This window comes from Cupressus sempervirens, chromosome 11 (assembly GCF_028749045.1).
Source record: "Cupressus sempervirens isolate cs-2001-9-10 chromosome 11, ASM2874904v1, whole genome shotgun sequence".
Lineage (NCBI taxonomy): Eukaryota > Viridiplantae > Streptophyta > Pinopsida > Cupressales > Cupressaceae > Cupressus > Cupressus sempervirens.
This window is the reverse complement of record NC_143128.1, coordinates 395130643-395153806: the sequence shown is the minus strand read 5'-3', so window position 1 is coordinate 395153806 and position 23164 is coordinate 395130643. Positions and strand designations below refer to the sequence as shown.

The following is a 23164-nucleotide window of genomic DNA, read 5'->3' as shown; positions in this document are numbered from 1 at the left end:
AATGTTGCCTTTACCAACAACCGTGTACTCTTCTCCAACACCAAAGATAACAGAATCTAAATAAGGCTAGTAGTCAATAAACCAATCTCTACGATGAGTGAAATGTCGAGAGGCACCTGAATCAATGTACCAGGCAAATGACTGCACATGATCTGTGGGTCTTTTAGCCATGAAGGCGTAAAAGGCAGATTCCGCCTCAGTGTGCTCTGCACTGTTCGCTTTGGGTTGCGAACCTAATTGCTTAGACTGGGCAGCTAAGCGTTTTCGACATTCAACCTTCATGTGACCATACTTGTGGCAGTAGTTGCATTGAATGTTCTTCTTTTTGGTACCATCGGATGCTGGAGTAGAAGACTTCTGCTGAGATGGTTGTTGAAACTTGCCCTTATCCTTCTGAAAGGATTTCGCAGCAAAGGCTTGCTCAATGGAGGTGGAACTGGAGCTGCTACCGAACTGTTGTTTCCACCAATCTTGCTGAAGCAGCAAGGTGCAGAGATCAGTGAACTTTAGATCAACACTAGTAGATGTGATGTTGAGAGTCTCGATAAAATGCTCATAGGATTTTGGTAAACTCCGAAGAGTGATTACCACAATATCCTCTTCCTGCATCTTGCGATCAATGGCAAGTAACTGATCACGGATTTCCCGAATCCGATTCAGGTGTGCCTGGAGCGAGGTGCGCTCATCCATGACAATAGAAAACAGAGTGTTTTTCAAAAAGAAGGCTCTGCTCTTGTCGGAAGTCTCATGAAGACCTTTTAGATGTGTCCAGATTTCGGTAGCTGTCTTGCCGGATGGAATCTGAGAAAGCTGGTCATCGGCTACGGATAGTTTGAGAAGCATTACTGCCTCTCGATTGTTCAAATCCCATGTATCTTGATCAAGACCCGGAGAAGTCGGACGTTGCTTAACACCCAGAACAAGTTGATCGGTGTTTCGATATTCGAAGATTGCGATGATGCGTTGCTTCCAAGTTCCATAATTGCGACCATTGAATTTGGAATTATGTTCGAGCAGAATATGTCATAGATGCCATGGCACGTTTTTCAATGAAAAACTGTGAAAATTTGTGAAGGCACGTTCTTCGAGGCAAAAATACGGAAGACCCAAAAGAATCAGAGAATGATCCAAAAGAGAGCTCGAAAAACCCAGAAGGAATCTGCTGTCGTTTTCTGAATCCGTTGGCTCAAAAATCGAGGCACCCAGAAAAAACAGATGACAACCCAGTTGAGCTCTCGAAAAACCCACCAAGGATCTGTAAACAAAATATTTTTTCGAAGTCAAAAAATTAGGGTTTCGAGCAGAATAACAGTCAGCGACCAGGGAGGTCGGATTTGCAGAAAAAAATGTTGATTTTTGTGAAGAAAAAAAAAAGATAGATCTATTTCCCAGATCGTGACTTCAAGTTGAGACGACACTAGACACAGAGTGTGACCTCCAAACGGTGGCGGATGTGACAGGAGCAGGCATTTTAAAAAACGCAAAGCCGTGAGTACGAGTTTGCAGTCAAAAAAAATCTCACGGGTTGCAGAGTTAAAATGTCAACCAGTCGCGAGTACAGGCCACGGATCTACTATAACTAATGCAAAAAACTGCAATTTGTCGCCAAAGAAAATCCGCGATTTCTAAAAAAAACGGCAATGATTTTCAAATGTTTTGTAGCAGACGGGTCTCTTTGAAAAAAAACGGAGTTGCAGATGAAATTCTTCCCGTGATTTGCAGACTTTTAAAAAAAGAAACTTCTGTGATTTTCAAAATAGAAACCTAGCTACACGGATGAATTTCTCAAAAATCAGAAACCCTAGACGAGCTGTTTGAGAAAAACCTTAGGAATTATTTCAAAAAAATTTAGCAAATAATTTCGAATGAAATTATAATTTTTTCAAAAAAATTCAAGTATTGGCTCTGATACCATATTACGAGGTAATTGGTAAATACTTGCCTTTTAATAACAGAGACCGAAAGGTCAATTTATACAAAAGAATGAGACGATGTTTCCTTAAGAAACGATCGTAAAGAATAGAAACATTCTATTCCAGAGAAAGCAAAAAACGAAAGCAAACTAAAGCTTAAGATATTTACAAGATAACCATTAACTAATAATAGACGTCTTATCTATTATTGTAATAAAAGATGTACCATGTTTTAGAAAAAAAACTTTATAACTCCACATACCCCCCCCCCCAAACTCCTCCATTTCTATGCGCTTGCTTTATGAAAGTTGCTTGCACGTCAGGGAAGAGGGGATAAGTGCGCACCTGGCAGACTTGACAGCACTAAGTGCCTTGGAGACCGCCCAAGCTCCTTGGGATGTGGGACGGGGAGGGGGGCCAAGTGGCCAAGAGTATAGGGAAGTAGGTAGGGTATAGGGTTTATGTGTGTAATCAGCTTTGGGATATTTAGTTTAGTGTTAGTTGCTTATTTTGTAATGTAATTACTGTCAGTTAGTAGTTTGAACATGTCCTTTTTATAATTAAATTAATGTGCTCGACTTAATTAGTAGGACATGTTAATTATTGTTAAGGTAGTGTGTTTTGTTTTAAGTTTTGTTATGTAAGATATATATAGTATTACTTAGTGCTAGCATTAATTTTAAAATTTTATGATATTGAGTGATAAGGTTAGTTAGATTAAAAGTAGGATTTAGTTTAGTGTTACTAAATTAGTTAGTTTTAATTTAGTTACCTCTACTGTTATAGTTGTATTTTATTCTATGTTATTAATTAGTTTTATATAATTGTGAGTCAGTCAGATCAATTTTAATATTGGCATTATTAATGTTGGACTTAAATTTATTATAGTTTTAAATAAAGTTTAGTTTAACTTATAGATTTATTCGAATCAATCCTAGTCTTCAATTTTTAATTGTAAATGATAGAATAATATAAATTAGAATGTTATGAATACGTTGGAGATAATTCTAAATTAAAATGTAGATAGTATAATTGATAATAAAGTTTATCTCTATTGTATGTATATTAAAGGTTAGTTTAGATTTTTTATTAAAGTTTTAAAACGTAGTTAGCATGAGTTGGATAGTTAAATTTAATTGATCTTTTAGAGTCCTAATTTCTCTTAATGTTAGTATTCTAGTAATTGATAAGTTTTGTTTAGGATAGATTATGGATCGGGATGTAATTATCTTAGAATGAAGTTGAAAGTCGTTATTTAATGACATTAAGCCTAAAGTTAAATGATTCAATTTGTAATGTCAGTCAAGTTATTAAGTTATTGGAAGAGACTAGTTAATCAGTTCTTTTTTTCTTTTTTTTTTTAAAACTGTTGTGTGTGTGTTGCCCTTATATTTTGGGCATGACAGTTTTTAACAATGGATTTGAGGTTTGTAAGAAGTTATAGATTTTCTTACTTAAAATATAAATCTGATACTTCAATGATAAAAAGACTAGTGCTTTAGCTTATTCGGGCAACAAATTCAATTACAATAACGATTATAACATACAAATTTATAATGTTCTATGCACTTAAAATGTTAACAGTTTAATAATCAAGACACGACAGACCAAATATATATACGCAATTCTAAACTAGTCTAGATTGCACTTTAACTCCTATGGTAGGGAGAGAAACTGCACACAGATTCGGAAACAATTAAATATTTCACAATATCTGCGATGATCAAGTTTAAAATGCCATAAATGACCTTGTCCACTTATCTAACCAAAACTGTTTACAAGATTAAAAATTGATTATAAAGGATGAATCAACTGCAGTTTAAATCTCCATACCTTTAATATATATAAACAAAGGGCCTTTTATTTATTATAAAAATAAATGAATTTATATTACAGTCATATTTAACCTCCTTATTACTAAAGTCCTTTTTGTCGAATGTGTTTTCCGAATGTCTTCTTTTATTCCCCGGATTCTTTCATCTTATACATCTTTATAAAGGGATGTTACATTTCATAATGAAGAGTCTTATCTTTTTAAAATAATAATCGCACCTCTTTTATTTTAATTTTTCTTTTAACTTTATTGTATTTTTCATTCTCAATCAATCACCGATCATCTTGAGTAATCAAAAAAACTGAACTTCATCCGCAATGTTTATATTAATCGATGATAATCTTTGCCCGCATTATCAATGGTATACGCCTTGTTAAAATTTTGTTATTTAATAAATGTGCCGCTTCTGCCATTTTCGCATTCGGAATTAAGACCGTAGAACATGTTTTGAGTTTGATGACTTTGACAGTAAGTGCGCATGCTGTAAATGACTGGGGGGTTCGAACGAAACCATTGGGGCAGGTTACAACTGTTCTGGTTATATTTCTCATACTGGCAACACCCACCATTCACGCATGCACAAGCATTCAAGGAGTTAATGGTTTCTTTGCTAATCTCCAGGCACTATGGTCTCAGGTCGGCAGTAGAATTTCTCCATAAGAATCCTACAATCACTTCCACTGAGCATCGTCGAATTTATTGACACTGAGAATTTAGAAGTCATCATCGTATGTGAATATCTTAGGACTATGGATTGACTGGACCGGGTCTTCAATAATTACAATGAAGCACAACTCCTGTTCATGTGTCTCTTGCTTCCATCTTTTGATATGATGGCAACTTTCACATCTTGTCATGGCTTAATCCCTATGTCTGCTGGCTCTGCAAACAGTAGGATATCTTTACACATATGCAATATATAAATTGTTTGTTTGCTTCGGACAATACTTTCAGATGTTCAGAGCTGTTCATACTTCCCTTCTCAGTGGAGTCATTACACCATTAACATAGGTTTTAATAAATACTTCACACCTTCATCTTCATAAAATTCAAATCCTTGGCACAAAGCCAACTCCTGTAGGCTCCTGTAGGCTCTGTATTCATCACAACTACAGCCAGGAAGTGTTATATGCCAACATGTTTCTAAAGGGGAACAATATATCCTTGGGTTCCAAGTGTTCAGACTTTCAATGTTTTGTCATAGTTGTGTAGAGAGCTGAATGTGTACTTCTGTCTGAGTTTAGGATAGGCGAAAGCTAAACATTCCTCTTTCTGTCCATTTCATTTTCTATAGTTCCAGATTATAATCTGCAGCCACAACATTGTTCAGAAATTATTGGTATGTCAATCTGTGATTTGGGAAGGTATTGAAAAGTCTTCAAGTCTTTAGGAATTGATAATGCACATGTGTGAAGCCAGGGATGCCATTAATTTCCTTGCGTTCTGATTTGTATGGTAGTAACAAAGGAGGTAACATTCATGCTCAATTCTGATGACAGTGAATGGAAACGTTGATTTTCAACCGAGTTGTATATCTCAATCTTCAAAGTTCCAGACATATTGCTCATGCGACCCATTTCTAAGTATAGTATTATTACTTCACCTTCATATCATGTTGAAGAAAACAGGTTTGCAAAGACATTGACTTGTAGCATTATTTCATTGCTGCATGAAAAAGTCATCAAGTTCTGCCCCTAATATACATATGCGAATATAAATATAGAATAGATTATAGAACAAAAGATGCAGAAGAATGCTCAAATGGAGGCTCGAATTTCTCCAAAACTTAAGGCTCCATCACTATTCGTGGATGGATTCGTAGAACCCCTAAAGGATTGGGTCAAGGGCTTTAACCCCAAGACACTCATTGAGGTAATCAAGAAGGCATGTGACATGGTTACCTCATCAACATCTTCCAAAAGTTACACACATCCCAAGCCAACTCTTCCGCAAGAGGACAAGAATGAGTAGCCATTTCAAAATAAGCCCCCGATAGATGAGGCCACTCATCAAGAGCTCCAAAGGAAGAAGCTTTCTTAAACTTGCAAGGAGCCTTGGGAATTGGGTCATCAATCTTAGCAAAGGGAAGATCTGTTACATGAAGGTGGTACCCAATAGCAAGAAAGAAAGAACAAGAGAGCCCAAAGTGCAACAGGGAGAAACTAATCATGTAGAGAGGATTGTCACAATTGTGCAGAAGAAAGGTTCCATTGCTACACATTTTGGAACTTCGATGCACTGTATTTCAGGTTCATGGCACACTTCAGGGGAGCAATTTAAGGTCATGCTTGTTAGTGGGGACACAATCAATTTCATCAACTCATCACTTGTCACCAAAAGGGGATTGCGCACATTGGAGAATGAAGGATTTGAGGAAAAAGTGGCAGAAGGAACTTACTACCAATTACTCATATAATCCTGCAACTTGGGATCACCATGGGGGAGTACACAGTGAAAAATGACTTTTCTGTTTTGGATTTGGATGACAAGGATTTGAATTTGGGCATGCAATGAATGGAGACCACAAGAAGATGGAATACTCATTCAAAGTGGATAGCAAAAAGGCGGTGCCACGAGGACTGTCAAATAGGGATCTAAGAGAGATTTTAGCAAAGAGGATGGACGCTATTTTGAGACACAATGAGATTTAGGTATATGACTTTGATATTGAGGATACCCGCCCTATGCTCCTTTTCTCAGGTTTTAGAGGATTGGAGAGCTCATTTGCTAGTAGAGTACTCCAAGAACACCTTTTCTTGCCAACTAATGGATAGATAGATTCAGGAAGATAGGTACAAGATGGGTTAAGCTGTGATTGACTACAAGGATAAGATTTAATTGGTTTAAATCAAAGATGAAGAGGATCTTAAGGGAGATTCTATTACGATAATAGATAAATGTCTATTATTAGTTAATGGTAATCTATTTGTAATCTATTGTAAATATTAGAATGTTTCTGATATTCAGTTAGTTGTAGTTATGTGTTAGCATTTTTAGCTTTCTTTTAGCTAGAATAGAATATTTCTATTTGTTATGATCGTTTCCTAAGAAAACATAGCTTTATTCTTTTCTATATATAGAACTCTCAATCTCTATTAATAACAAGAAAATATTTACTAATTACTTTGTAATATGGTATCAGAGCAAGGGCTTTTTTCGAAAATAATAATTTCCTTTCTGAAATTATTAGAAGCTATTTTCGACATTATTTGTCTCGAATATTTGCTTCGAACTAGGGTTTGTTTGGTTTTGTTTTCGAAGAACAAATCACACCTATACACAAGAAAGGTTGTCGTTTTTTCATGGTCATCATCTGAAGAAAACTCCTACGTTTTTTAAAACATTTTTTACAACTGCGTTTTTCTATCATTTTTCTTCAAAAACGTGCCAGTAACACCACTTTTTGGTGTTGATTTCTTCATAATCTGTGACGTTTTGGCCATAGTTACCAGGAGACCCGTCTCCCCCCTAAAAGTTGTGTCTCGGAGACCGAGACACGTCTCGAAGACTTTTTGCATCTCCGGAGACCTCAAAAAAGGTTGGAGACTTCATGACGAAGTCTCCTGAAGTCTCCCCATCTCCTAATCCAAAAAGTGAAGTCTCTCCGAAGTCTCCTAATAAAATATAAATGTAAAATATAATATTATATTATTTTATATATTTTAGCTCTCATTTAAATGTTTTTAATGCAAAAATTAAGACCACCGATAATTTAAATGATTAAATCATTTAAAATATTTTATTTAATAAATTAATAACTTTAAAAACATTAGAAACGCTTTTAAAAAATTATTTTTATTCTAAATTCCAAGTGAACCAACAATAATTAGAAATATTTGAGAAATAATTAAAACCACTAAGAACAACCAAAAATTTTTAAATTTTTAAATTAAAAATGTAGATATTTATGTTGAGATATTTCTATAGATATTTATGTTTACAAATATCCGATTGAACTTCCAAGATATTTATATTATAATTTATTATATCTCCTACTATTTTGGATTCTATCACGAGGTGATACTCCTGAGTTGCAATCATTTGCAATAAGATTGTTGTCACAAATGGCTAGTTCTTCAGCTTCTGAGAGGAATTGGAGCACTTATGGTTTTATTCATTCATTGAAGAAGAACCCATTGGGATCAAAGAAAGCGGAGAACTTGGTGTACATTCATAGCACACTCCGCCTTCTCTCTCGTGTTGATCCTACATATATGGAAGATCCCTCAGCAAAATGGGATCAAACTGCACATGATGGAGATGTTGCAGCCATGGTGGAAGAAGAGGTTAACCCAAATGGCCTTAATGATTTGCCCCCAGTTCTACTACCATCAAAGGAACCTGAGTTGGAGAGTGATGATTTTTTGGAGAGCATGATAGTTGAAGATCTTGAGATGGATGATCACAACCTTGTGGAGTAGATGATAGTACCATTGACATACTAATACTAGATATATTTCTGTTTTTTGTTTATTGTACAAAGTGTTCATTTTTGTTTGCATATCGGCAATTCAGCATCAAACTATACTTTTTTTAATTTAAAATTTGAATATGTAATGATAATCTCAGCGATTATCAATCTGATATGATGGTGATCATATGCAATATTCGAAAAACAAATGTCTATGAGATACAATATTGTGATCATGTGAGTTTTGAAATCTTTGACTCTATGAATCTATTTTAATTTTTAATGTGACAACACTATTATTATTTACTTTAGTCTTTTAGTCTTACAGCACTACTATTTTCAAATTTTGTATTTACTTTTAGTATTAGACTCTTTAAGTTTAAACTATTAAAAATTTAATTTTTTTTTTTAAAAAAATTGCCGTCTCCAAGTACCCCCGTCTCCTATTTGAAAAATTGTCGTACCAGTACCAGTACCAATACTAGAGACCTCGAAGTCTCCCCATCTCCCGGTGACCTTGGTTTTGGCATAAAACCATTCTTTGTAAAAGAAATCGAACATTTTCTACCTGAAATCGTCTTTTTCTGCAATTTTTTGCCTCCATTGCTGTCAACAAGGGTTTTCTTTGAAACCCTAAATTTTGAGCTCAAAAAATTTTTTGATTTCAAATTCTTGGTCGGTTTTTCGAGAGCTCAACTGGGTTGTCGTCAGATTTTTCTAGGTGCCTCGATTGGCATGCCTTGACTTTTGTGCCAACGAATCTAGAAATCGACAACATATTCTTTCTGGGTTTTTTGAACTCTCTTCTAGGTCATCCTTCAAATTTTCTAGGTCTTTCATTTTTTGCCTCGAAAGAGTCTTCGCAAATTTTCACATTTTTCATTGAAAAATGAGCCATGGCATCTCTGACAAAAGTTATGCTCGAGCACAACTCCAAATTCAATGGTAGAAATTATGCTTGGAAGCAATGGACCATAGCATTTTTTGAATATCAAAATACCGATCAAATTGTTTTAGGTGTTACGAAGCATCCGACTGCTCCTGGTATTGATCAGGATACATGGGATTTAAATAATCAAGAAAGGTGGTGATGCTTCTCAAATTATCCGTGGTTGATGATCAGCTCTCTCAAATTCCATCCGGCAAAACAGTTGTCGAGATATGGACACATCTCAAAGGTCTTCGTGAGACTTCTGACAAAAGTAGAGCTTTCTTCTTTAAGAACACTCTGTTTTTATTATCATAGATGAGTGCACCTCGCTCTAGGCACACCTAAATAGGATTCAAGAAATCCATGATCAGTTGCTTGCCATCAATCGCAAGATGGAGAAAGAGGGCATTGTGGTTATCAATCTTAGGGGTTTACCAAAGTCTCATGAGCATTTTATCAAGACTCTCAACATCACATCTTTTGGTGTTGATTGAAGTTCATTAATCTTTGCACACTTCTACTTCAGCAAGATTGGTAGAAACAACAATTCGATAGCAGTTCCAGCTCCACCTCCACAGAGCAAGCCTTTGATGCTAAATCCTTTCAGAAGGATAAAGGCAAGCTTCAACAGTCGTCTGAGCAAAAATCTTCTAGTGCAGCTTCAAACGGCTCCCGGAAGAAGAACATTCAATGCAACTATTGCCACAAATTTGGGCACATAAAGATTGAATGCCGGAAGTGCTTAGTTGCCCAATCTAAGCAATCAGGTTCACGGCCCAAAGCGAACAATGCTAAGTAGACGAAATCTACCTTTTACACCTTCATGGCTAAAAGACCTACAGATCATGTGAAGTCGTCTGCCTAGTACATTGATTCAAGTGCCTCTCGTCACTTCACCCATCGAAGAGATTGGTTCACTAACTACCAACCTTACACAGATTCTGTTATTTTTGGTGGCGGAGAAGAGTACATTGTTGTCAACAAAGGCAACATTCAAATAGTCTACTGGGAGGAATCTCATTTAACTCGATGTGTACGACATTCCAAGGATGGAACTAAATGTACTCTCAATCAGTCAATTGCTGCGACATTCTCCACAGTTGGATGTCACCTTCAGTTCACATCAATGTACCATCACTGATAGGGTGACTCAATCTATTGTTGCAGTGGGTCTTGAGAATCATGGTCTTTTTCGACTTACTAATTCTAGTGATACGCAGGTTTTAGCTATGGCTGCTTGGCGGTCTTTTGTCAGCACACTTTGGCATCAGCGATATGGGCACTTAGATGTGCAATCTCTCTCACAGCTTGCTCGGGAAGAGCTTGTCCTTGGATTGCCAAAGATTCAAACTCAGCAGCTTGGAGTTTGTGATGCATACTAGGCTAGGAAGCAACATCGCACACCTTTCACCAGTGGCAATTCATGGCAAGCTTCTCAGGTACTTCAGCTTGTTCATGCTGATATTTGCGGTCCTATGACCACTCCTTTTGTTCTTGGGTCCAGGTATTTTCAATTATTTGTTGATGATTTCAATAGAAAAATGTGGGTGTATTTCCTTAAAAAGAAATTGGATGCATTTCTTGTATTTCAGGAGTTTAAAACTTTAGTTGAAAAAGAGTCTGGGAAATCTATTATTACTCTTAGAGCAAACAAGGGGGGGGGGGGAATTTTGTTCTAATGATTTCTCTCGCTTCTTGGATACTCGTTGCATCAAACGTCACACCCCACACACCACAACTGAACAACTAGTGTAGTTGAACGTTGGAACAGAACAATCACCGAGATGGCTTGATCCATGCTCGAACAGTTTTGGGTAAAAGAGGTCAACACTGCAATTTATCTTTTGAACTGGTCACCTATAGTAGTGGTCAAAGGTAAAACTCTAGAAGAGACCTGGTTAGGTCGCAAGTCCAAAATCAGTCACTTGAAGGTTTTCGGCTCCCTTGCTTTTGTTTGGATCCTTGATGCATCACACACCAAGTTGGATGCCAAGAGTAAAAAACTCATGCTTGCTAGATACAGTAGTCTTCACAAAGCCTACTGCTTGATCGACACTGAGACATCTCGTCTCCTATACAATCGTGATGCAGTCTTTGATAAGCAGGGAGGACCATTCATGCTTGTTTCTCCTGTTGCCAATCCAGCAAACCAGCCTATGAAGGCTCACGATTTGGGAGTTGTGATCACCATATAGAGATCTCCAACTTCTCCTATAGGATCACCTCGATTTGTAGATGCTTTACCTGAGTTTCATCCAAATTCTTTTGATGAGGAACATGATCACCAAACATCTCCTGATGTTGATCGTTCTCCTTTCCGGCCTAAGTGGTGGGTTGGACACTTGCTGATCTTTGTGATGATGAGCTCATTGATGGGAGAACTGCTTGGAAAAAGAGTAAACCTACAGAGTTTGTTAACTTTGCTCGCATGGCCGACATTCATAATATGTTTGAACCTCAAACATATTCCAAGGCTAAAGGAATTCCAAAGTGGGAATAGGCCATGACATCTGAACACCAGAGCTTGTTGAAGAATAAAACTTGGGTACTTCCGTATCTTCCACCAGGGAAGAAACCCATTGGCTGCAAATTATTTTACAAATCTAATGGTACTTTGGATAAGTACAAAGCTCGTTTAGTTGCAAAGGGCTTTTCTCAACATCAAGGCATTGATTATTTGGAGACGTTTGCTCCTATTGCAAAGATGAGCACAATCAGATTAGTCCTAGACTCCTAGCCATGGCAGCACAATTTGGCTAGAACATCCATCAGATGGACATCAAGAGTGCTTTCCTAAATGGTGATCTACATGAAGAGGTCTACATGACACAGCCTCCTAGTTTCAAGGTTGTTGGTAAAGACCATCAGGTTCTTAGATTGGTAAAAGCTCTCTATGGCTTGAAGCAAGCCCCTCAGGCATGGTACATTAAAATTGATAAGTACCTCAGTGATCAAGGCTTCATGAGGAGTTCTTCAGACTCAAATTTTTACATCAAGACTACTAACAGTGGCATCATCCTTCTAGTTATTTATGTGGATGATTCGATCATCACTTGCAACTTAGCATCTTTGATTCAGGGAATCAAACATAATTTATGCCAGTCTTTTGATATGACTGACCTTGGGCTCATGCATTATTGCCTAGGTGTTGAGGTTTGGCAATAGTATCCTGGTATATTCGTCTCTTAGTCCAAATATGCCATGGCTCTATTAGACAAATTTCATATGCAGGATTGCAAACTTGCATCTACACCCATGGAGAAAGGTCTCAAGTTATCAGTCAAGTCTAATTCTCCTCCCGTTGATGATACTACATACAGGCAACTAGTAGGCAGCCTCATTTACCTCTTTACTACTATGCTTGGCATTAGCTTCGCAGTCAGCTACATCTCACACTTTATGATAGCTCCCAAGGCTAATCATTCGATGGCCGCAAAGCGTGTGCTTCGTTATGTGAAGAGCACTTCAGAGTATGGACTTCTTTATTCTCAAAGTTCTAATCCTTGACTCAGTGGGTTCACATATTCAAATTGGGCAACCTCTATTGACGATAACAAGTCAACTTTTGAATGTGTTCGGTTTGGGATCCGATGTTGTCACATGGGCTAGTAAGAAGCAGCAGACAGTTTCTCTCTTCTCTACAGAGGTCAATTACAGAGGGACTGTTAAAGCAGGATGTGAAGTTGTTTGGCTTCGTCGGATGTTGCAAGACTGATTACTCTGTTTGTTGATAACAAAGGCGTTATCAAGTTAGCCCGAAATCCAGTCTTCCATGAACGAACCAAGCATGTGGATGTTCACTGTCACTACATATGACAACTGGTTGAAGATGGTACAATAGATTTGCAGTATGTTCCTACCACAAATCAGACTGCAAACATTCTCACCAAGCCTCTTGGTCCTAATAAGTTTGTCAAATTCAGAGGACAGCTTGGTGTTGTGGATAGATTAACAATTTAAGGGACGGTATTATGATAATAGATAAACGTCTATTATTAGTTGATGGTAATCTATTTGTAATCTATTGTAAATATTAGAATGTTTCTAATATTTAGTTAGCTATACTTATTTGTTAGCTTTTTTAGCTTTCTTTTAGCTAGAATAGAATATTTGTATTCTTTATGATCTTTTCCTAAGGAAATGCCATTTTATTCTTTTGTATATATAAACCTCTCGGTCTCTGTTAATAACAAGCAAATATTTACTAATTACTTTGTAACATATTCATGATTCGCCCCTATCAAGTTTCTCAAGATTAAGTTTTTGATTGCTTGAAGACAAGCAATCTCTAGGCCGGGAGGATTGTAAAATCCCCAATAAATTGAACATAAAACTAAATTAATTGTGGTCCTAAAACTTATAATAATATATAAGGAATTATGTAATTGATTAATTAAAAAATAAAATAAAGGGGCTAAAGTAATAAAACGATATCAATCTAGCCTATTGTAATGTTCTAGACTCTTCTTAGAGGTCTTTATAAGGAGGTGGTTAGGCATTTTGTTGATTGTCATCGAGCTATCTATTTTTTGTGTATCTGCAATTCCAATTCAAATTAGAGTTTTCTAGTGTGTTGTTTTGGAGGTACAAGACCCTCCCTAGCCTTGCATTTGTAGCTTCAGTGGGAGTAACTTTTCAACCTAATTTGCCTATCTGTCCAAATTTGTGAAGTCATCAATTGAAGACAGATTTGTGTCACTCGAAATATTCTGAAAATAAAAACAAGTGGTCTATTGGCAGCAAAGCACTCTTGCTATTATATGCTCTATGATCCATTCTAGCATCAGCAATTATTGACTATGGTTTTATTCATAATTCAAATACTATCATAGCATGATTAATATTACAATGCACATCAGCTAATGTCTGAATTTGATGGGGAAATCGTGTCAAATGAAGTTGATGTTTTTTTATACCCACTTTACCAAGTCTCCCTTGTCCCCAAAACTCCCACCACATCCTCTTATCCTCAACAAGTGGTGGAACATTCTCCTATCTCCTTTTTGCTGCATCTAGGTTTGTAGAAACTTAATAATGGCATGTCCTAAGTAGAACAAGATTTTCCACCACCTTTTCCAAGATGGAGTTTGAACCACAACTAGTCTTGCCAAGTGAGGAGGCATAGCCATAATGGACTCCAAGGACTAGACGCTCTACCTCTCCACCTAATTTTACTACAGCTGGGAAAAGGAAGATGTAAACTGTTTTGATGTTGTATTTACTCATATTTTTACAACCAAAAAAATTGCTATTTTAATTTGGCTTCAAACGATTAGGCTACCAACCATCAGCATTCCACATGAGGACGTCTTTTGTAGCCAATTTGCATTTAAATATATCTAGACTCAACTTGTTCTTTTGTTTACTCAATTACTGACTCATTAGATGCATCTACTCATTGAACTTTGCAAAATTAAAAAATGCATTTCCAATTAAATTTAAGCAAATTTTTAAGTTGAGTTTTTTGTCGAGAAGTTGTTAAGCTTTTGCCAAGTTTTTTTTGGGCCTTGGCAAAAAGATGTCCACTACAAGTATTTCAACTATAATCTCAATCATTGATTTTAATGTGTGTCTCTTGAGTGCATGATTCTCAAGTGTATGGCCAGTGGAATATATGTGCAGGAGAATAGCATGGGTATCACTTGACATCTCACCCTATCATTTGGAAGCTTGAGACCTCTTTCCATGTGGTGAGCAGTTTGCCTAATCTCAATGGCCTAGTTGGTGAACATGTGGCTCATGTGAGTGAGTTTGCTTCTATATAGTTGGTTTGGCATCTATGTGAATTTTAGTTGAATTCCAAACTTCTAGGAGAAAATTCAAGAGAGTGTGCTTTTGCTTTGAGTAAATATTGGAGCTTAAAGTCCCTCTAATGATTTTTAGTTCATTATATAAGTTTTTAGAAATGAAATTCAGTTTCTAAGTAAGTAAAATATGTTTAATGCATTTTGGAGTTCCTTTTTGGCCTTTTTGGCTTTAATATAATTAATTGGGCTTTTAAGTTGACCTATTGGGCTAGGATTGAGTTAATTCTGATTCCTTAATGAGTTATGGTTTCTTTCTTTTATAAAGGGAACCCATTATGTTTTATTTCATTTTTCTCTTTTTGGCATAAAATGGTGAGAGAAAAAGATCAGAGACTCCATTGGTAGAGTTTGAGGGTTTGAAGTAGCATGGGAATTTATTTCCTTCATAAATTATGTATAAAGGTTTTAGGTATTTCTCCTATGGGAGGGTTTGAAGTATCATGGGAATTTATTTCCTTTATAAATTATGTATAAAGGTTTTAGGTATTTCTCCTATGGGAGGGTATGCTTCTCACCATTATGTGGATGGACTCTTTGAGTTCATAGGAGCTTCCTTCTTGTTTTAGTGGAGACTTCCCTCCTTTTGGCTGATTTGAAGCTTGACAGAGCTCACATCATGGTTGTGAACCTTGCTCAAAGGCTTAGGAGGATCAGATTTTCCCTTCTTCAATTTTGGTTGGGCTTTATATCAAATGGATGTAAATACTAAAAACAGTATTCTAAGAGAGGAAGAGATTTTTATAAACCAGGTGCATAGCTAGGAAACACATGTATGCAGGCTGAAAATGGCCATGTATTATGGGCTAAAGAAAATACCGTGTTCTTGCTACTCTCAAATGAGTGCTTGCTAAATTTTGTGCTTCACTAAAACTGTCACAGATGCTAATCTTTATTACTTATTTGAAAATTTTGATTTGTTTTTTAAGTTCTATATATAGATATATAGATGATCTTTTGTTAAGAGAGGTCGAAAATCTCGTAGTAGGTGTAAGAGAAAGTTGGCATCCAAATTTGAGATGAAAGATGTTAGGCTCATGCATCAGTTTTCAAATCTTAACGTGTGACAAGGTATAAGAGAAGTCTTCTCAAGTCAAGGGAAACACAGTAAAAATCCCAAAAAGACTTGGAACATTGAGCAGGTGCAAACATTTTGACGAAGTCCCTATCACAAGAGATGTTTGAAATACTAATAATGAAGTTGAGATTGATGGAGAGCAACTTTTTCAAGAATCACATCAAAGAAAAAAGAATTGTAAATCAAGAGCAACTCGGAGAAGAAATGAGAAAGACATGCATAAAGACGGAAGAAGATGCAACATCAATGTGAGACCCCGTGTCGGATGGCATAGGGAATTCATCTAGCAATTAAGCAAGTAAATGCTTGGGGACCTAGAATTTCATGGAATTATCAGGCAAGTCCCCTAGAATTAGTTAAGCTAAAATATCTATTAACATAAATAGATGCAATAACTAGGAAACTGGAAATTTGATGGGAAGCATAAAGTATTGGTGAACTATTGAAATAAGATTATTAAAGGTGAATAAGAGACATTATCGATATAAAGGAATATATTATTGCCCTACGATTAATGTTTTCGTACAATAGCCATTGAACACTGTGCTACTATATATGGAGACATTCATCATATCGCCCTTGCATTGTAAACAGCTGTTGTATGATAAATTTTGATTGAAGAAGGCAATTTATTATGGTTTGAGTGTGTTGGAGAGAGAGTTTGTGCTACGTGGCATTGTGGATTTAGACTACACGAGTGATGCCAAAGCTGGGAAGAGTGTTTCAGAGTTTTGTTGCTGAATATGGTCAAGAATGATATCCTTCTTCAACATGAAACAAATAGTTGTAGCGCTAAGTTCAGCTGAAGCAGAGTACTTCACAAGTTGCATAGTTTACTGTGACAATCAATCTTGAATCAAGCTATCTGATATATTTGATATTATTCCATGCGCATAGATATTCATTGTCATTTCTCAGAGATAAAGTTCAAGAAAAAAAAGTAATTCTTCAATATGTTCCTTTGAATGAGCAGGTGCAAACATTTTGACAAAGTCCCTATCACGAGGGATATCTGAAATACTAATGAATTTGAGATTGATGGACAGCAACTTTTTCAAGAAGAGAGAGAGTTAGATTTTTGTCGCTCAGTGTTGCTGGGCACAGCACACCCAAAAAATTAGACTTCATCTCAAAGTGTTTTTTTTCAACTCAGCTGAGTGCTTTTATGAGTATAGTTTAGGCAGAAATTTGAGGACTAATTTAGCAGTAAAATGATACTATTAGTTTCTTCAAACAACTGCCTTTGGGTTATATTTAGGTGTTACTTATATTGCTTATATTGAGGCAGCCAACGTTTTTTAAAATGCATTTTTGTTAATAGAGGCAAACTAAAAATAAGGTGCTTTCCGCTGATTTGGAATGTCAATCTATACGTTATTTATAGCACTGAGGCAGCCACCTTTTGTACTCTAAATTTTCCAACCTTGCGGCTCTTTCCGATAGACGGGAGTGCGAATAGAAAACATCCCCTGGGAAAGCCTCATGGCCTGGTGGGCGGCGAAGCGATAATGACATTTGTCGATACGCCACCGCCTGTTTACTCGGATCATCATAGATGATTAATGCGTGCATTAAATTAAAAAAATCTAGTTTAATTTATTAGTTTTATAGTCCGTACTTTCAGAAGTTTGTGTATGCAACTTTTACACTAACAATTGCAAGTTTGACTGAAGGTCAAATTAAAGTCTAGACAACTTGTTTCAAACCCTAGGATGCAAAATATGCATAACATGCACTGAAATTTAACATGGATTGATACATTGATATTGACATACCCAAGCACATTACCCATCCTCCATTTTACATTTTTTATGTGCTCTACACAGAGTGGCTGAGGAGAAAGAGAGGAGAGCATGGCAGTGGAGCACTATTTCCTTGATGTTATTCTTATAACACCTTATGCTGAGGGGTTTGGGATTTTAAAATTCCATAAGTGTACTTGATAGCTATGCAGATGAGCAGGACAACAAAATGAAAGTTCATACTTAATAGAATTAAATCTTTATAAATTATTAGAGTAACATAACAGAATAGATTCCATAAGTGTAGCTGGTGGCTATGCATACGAGCTGGACAATAAAATGGAACCTTAAAATAACAAAGCATCCACTTAAAGAATTCATTTTATGTGCACATGGAAACAGCAACATCAATGATAATAAAGCATTCCCATGCTGCAGTAAAATGTACCAGAGCCCTGGCTAAATGTTTCAAGTCATCATCTTTCTGCAATTAAGCTGCCCAAACAAAAGCAACTGCAACTCCTGAAAATAGAAACTAAACAACCCAACAGAGAAGCAAATTGGCAAACAGCAGCTAGAAATACACCTTGAATGCACTGCTCAGGTATTCACGAACACAAGGCAGAAAGGATAAAGCTTGAATTCAAAGTTTATAAGGCCCATAAAAATAGACAATGAGAAGTTCTAAAAAATATGAATGTTGCACATTCCAAACAAGAAAAGTTTGGCGGCCGCCATAAGACTTAAACAAGCTGGACCGTGAAGCAATCCTACTGAACTGCAAGTTCTAGAATTTCAAAAATTCGAACAGAATGATGTCAATTGATGATGAGTGGTCATTAGTCTAGCAGTTGTGCATGCTCTAATCTTTCCACAGATAAACATTTGAGGAAACTTGAGATGGAATTGAGAAGAACGAGAGCAGCAGATGTAACTGTTTGCCTCTAAAGTTGTTATTAGGAAAAAAGTGCCTCAACCTTGCAATAGTAAAAGTTTGTTGCGCCCCCAACCCCCCCCCAGCTGGGAGGCCAAGGGCTGCATGCCCTAGCAAGGGTCTACAAGGGCAGTGTCACCAAAGCCATGTTTATATATAATTTTTCATTGGATGAACATCTGAGGGATCTTGAGAAGGAATGAAAAGAATGACAGAAGCAGACGTAACTATTTGCCTCTAACATTGTTATTGTTAGTAGAGTGGTGCCTCAACCTTGCAAATTGACCTCCCCCACAACCCCAGCATGGGTCCAAGTGCCACACACCCCAACAGGGGTTTACAAGAGCAGCGCCACTGGAGTTATGTTTTATGTATAATTTATCATTGTAAATCTTGACTATTCATCATTAGGTCACGAATCTGATGATGAATATTTTGCGTGCTTTGTTTTCCCTATAAGGCAACCCTAGTTTGTGAGGACTTTATATTAAGGTTGTGCATTGTAATGCATTCTGAGAGTCAATAGCTGTTGAGATGTCTCTGGATCGTCATTGGTCATGCTCCTACAAGAAGCTCACTTTGCATATATATTGTAATCTGTTGTTGGATTCTGAATAATATATTGGACAGCTTTGGGAGTGGATTTTTTATCACAAAAGGATTTTCCCACGTAAATCACCATGTTGTGGTATGCATCTTACTTATGTTTATTTCTAGTAAGTTTCTATACCTGTTATATAGATCTGAAAAGTTTTGCATAACCCCCTCTCAAGGTTAGTGTAGGAAGTTGTACTGCTACCTTAATTTCCTTAGAATTGTCAACTCAGAAATCAAAACCCTTCCTTCAAAGGTGCTACTACACTCTCCTTCATGTTACCTGTTAGGACAAGTGTCATTTCTACATACATGTCTCTTAAAAAATTGTTCTTTGTACTCATATAGCTAGCCTTAGATGCAAATGTTTTCTCTAAGTTTTCTTCAATATTTTCGTTTTTTCTTCAGAAGATGATAAAATGCCACTTAAGTTTATCAATCTCCATGGTTGTGAGATCCTTGGAGACTTCAATTATGGAAACAATACTCCTTAATACTTTCCCCTAAAATCTTCATTTGATTATTCAAACCTTCAAACTTTTCATAAATCCATTTCCAATCCATTACGACCTATTTAAATATTCTCAAAACTCTCTCAATGTTTGTATTTTGTTGTTTGAGCACCTTGATATGCTTTTGCAAGTATATTTAATTTTGTGGTGTTATATGTGCAAAAAAGGTTTTTTTTTATAACTTTATGCTGTCATTTTTTCAGATGTCACTCGAGCCCAGGTCAGCACAGTAAGGCCATGCTAGGATCCCCATGTACCAACGTAGCTCGAGGAGTGTTGGCAAATGAGCCACACCAGGATGAAAGAGTGACTGCTCACCATTAGGATCTGTAGGTCAGTGATAGTGCACCCAAGCAGCAAATGGAGGTTCCCAAATTCAATTCCTAGCTGATACATAAAAAAGCTTAACAGCCTCATCTACTGAAATTCAGGACAGAACCGAGTGGTAGTTGGCGAGTAAAGATCACGATAGAACCAAGTGGCAGGCTGCTGGTAAAGAATGGCAACAATGAAAGCAGCGGCCTGTAATATTCTACTGACACATAAGTTTTCATCATCCGTTGTAAAACTTTTAGCTTTATCTATTATATCACATGGGCACATCCCTCTGCCGAAGCTGGCTTCTAGTGCTAAAAAACTTAAACTTTCCTGCAAGACATCTAAGTTTTCTGGGGGTTCTCTACTCCATGATGGCTAAAAACTTTAGCGCTGGAACTCTCTTGGTTATTAATTCAATCTACTAAACTTGCCTTGAAGTTACGATATGATATCCCTGCATGCGGCTCTCTCTACAATATTTTTTCTTTAAACTTCTAGGTTGCGGCAAATGATTCTTAATTGCCTCTTCTCCTTGAAAGAAAACAGTTTGATCGTGCAGATTACTGAAACGGTTGTCATGGGTTTAATATCTCCTCCTCTTACCATAGTCTGAGAATGCTAGCAAAACATTTAATTAAGATAACAGCAACGTCTGCAAAACTCCAGTAACTATTCGGATGAGTAACGTTTATCTATTTTCATTAGGTCCTAAAGAAACACTTTTTGTCAAGATACAATTTCTTAAAATGTGGCAGAGTTAACTGTTGCTTCTCTATTGCAAATTTCAATCATACGCAAGAGCATTGCAATTGGAATACTAAGGACTATGTGCAGTTAAATACGACAAAAAAAAAGCATAAGAGGATAAAAGCAAATCAGACTACTGTAAGAAAGATGGACCAGACAAGACTATCCACAACCTGAAACCCAAATGGGAAACTCAATCTGCAGATGTAAACACAAGTTCCCACACAGATGTTTCTGCATATTTATTGATCGACTGAAGAAAAGAAAAAATGTATCTCCTATATGAATTCAGACCGCCAATCCTAACTAAACAATGCACATTTGGCAAAGCCCGTCAGTGGAAATAGAACAAAGCAACTTAAATGTGTGAACTCCGTGTAATGGTGTGAATTAATTGAGTGGAATAGAGGAAAAGAGATTGAGGGTTATATAATTACAGCTGAATTGTCGTCGTCGTCGTCATTGTCTAAGCTATCAGCAGTAACAGCGTCCCTGTCGACATCACTGATGGCATCAAGGTCGGCGCTCCGGCCGCCCTCCACTGTGACGGTGTTAAGATCGTGCAAGGAAGAATTTTGAATGAAAGCGTCAGTGTTGAGATTATAATGGCAAGGATGAGGAGAATGGACCGGACCTAGCCGGCTTCCCATCTCCTCTATTTTGGCCTGGCACAGCAACGACGTGAAGGATGGATATGAATTGGGTATGTTCGCATTTGAAGCCACCGTGATCCGTTTTTATGCTGGTAATTCTGCGCAAAAAAAAACCCATAATTGTCATTGGAAGCAGCGAGAGAGAGAAGAATAAGAAAGAAAAGAGCAGAGCAGGAAAGCAAGAGACCGTAGTCTGTGTGTGTTAAAATAGAATGGATGCTAAAACCCAACCCCAACCCCAAACCCGCACCGTGCCAGCGTTTACCGATCTCCAAAGCTGCCGTCGCCCCAGCCTCGGCCTCACTTTACCTGTCGCGGATTACATGCACATAACTTCGCTTCACATATTTATGTTTAAAAATTAAAGTTTACAAAATTTTGAATTTGGAATCATTATGGAGTATCTTTTTGTAGTTCCAAAATTGCAAGTGATTTCAGGTAATTTAAAAACATTTTAATTAGGTAGTTCATTTCTTCTGGAGGGTTTTATTCATTTCAATTAGCATTTTATGGGTGTGAAATTAAGATTATAGTAGTAGCAGCTATCCTAGGAAAAAATTAACAGTTTTGTGCTAGTTCTAGTTAATAAACATAGTATTACGTAACTAAAATAGTCTATTAAAGTTGGTACTATTCTATTACATAAATAATAGATCAAATAGATTTTTAGCACATAAATTATTTTTACAATTGACAAAAATCATTTCAGAAAGGAAATTTAAGTCTTACATCCATATATAATCATTAGTCTATGAAATGATTTATAGAAGATTAGTCTTCAGTACAGAAATCAAATATTAGAATTGGATTAAAACTCCTTGCTATCTCTTGTTTTGCATGTACTATTTAGAGAACATAAATTGCATTAAGCATTAACTGTATTTAATTTGTAAAGGTATCTATCAAAGACATTCATTACTCTATATGAAAAATGAATATATGTAAACATATTAAACAACAAAAATTAATACATATCCATGCATAAGAAGAAGGTATGACAATGGATTTACCTTACCAGATGTCAATATGAGATCCGAAGTGATATAGGAGTTACCGGTATCAAGTACAAGTAGAACCTGAGAATTTTATATTAGATAAGAGTATCAGATACAGTATCAAACAATTTGTAAAATATTATAAAAAGTAAATAGAATCTTTGCAAAATCCTTAAGCTATGATGCACTTTAAATGCTAGTGCAAAAAATATGAAAGGCACTCTAGAACTGACATCAGACAACAGGGATGCTTTTTTCTTGATAAAAGGATATTCTAGAACTAACATACTTTGGTTTTCAGATCAGGGTACTGCATATTTTTAAAAATAGGGATTTGAAATTATCCCTCCATTGGGGTAAAATTGTTTTCATGAATTCCATCAGTGAATTTTTTCTTATTTCCAGTGAAAATCACCATTTCATAAATGTTGCAGAGCTCCTATATAAGAAGTCATCCAAACCAAGCCTTTTTGTAACACAAAATCTCTATTTCTTCTTTCAACCATCAAATTTACACTCAACTGCTAGCGAGCCTTTAAGTGGGTCATGGCTTATATGAACCAAGATTCCAATTAAGTCTAGGAAGCCTAGAAGTGGGTCACGACTTATATGAACCAAGATTCCCATTAAATTTAGAACTAATGTCTTTCTACTCTTCTCTAGGTCCATACACGGTAATTTCTTCAGAACCCCATTTT

General features: G+C 36.5%; 1 protein-coding gene across 3 annotated transcripts in view; it reads right to left on the bottom strand.

The window, feature by feature from the left end:
• The window catches only part of LOC149529685 (PPR containing protein), an 87871-nt gene extending 66079 nt beyond the window's left edge, over nt 1-21792 (bottom strand). For 2 of the 3 annotated variants that reach the window (XM_089808786.1, XM_089808788.1), the window contains exons 1-2: nt 21722-21792; nt 21256-21569 (exon numbers count right to left, since the gene is read on the bottom strand). In XM_089808786.1, the coding sequence (XP_089664912.1) occupies nt 21256-21468 (213 nt within the window). In that variant the 5' untranslated portion in view covers nt 21469-21569; nt 21722-21792. Of the gene's footprint in view, nt 1-21255; nt 21570-21658 lie in introns of all 3 variants that reach the window. The other variant, XM_089808787.1, reaches the window with a different exon arrangement.
• Nucleotides 21793-23164: the final 1372 nt, after the last annotated feature.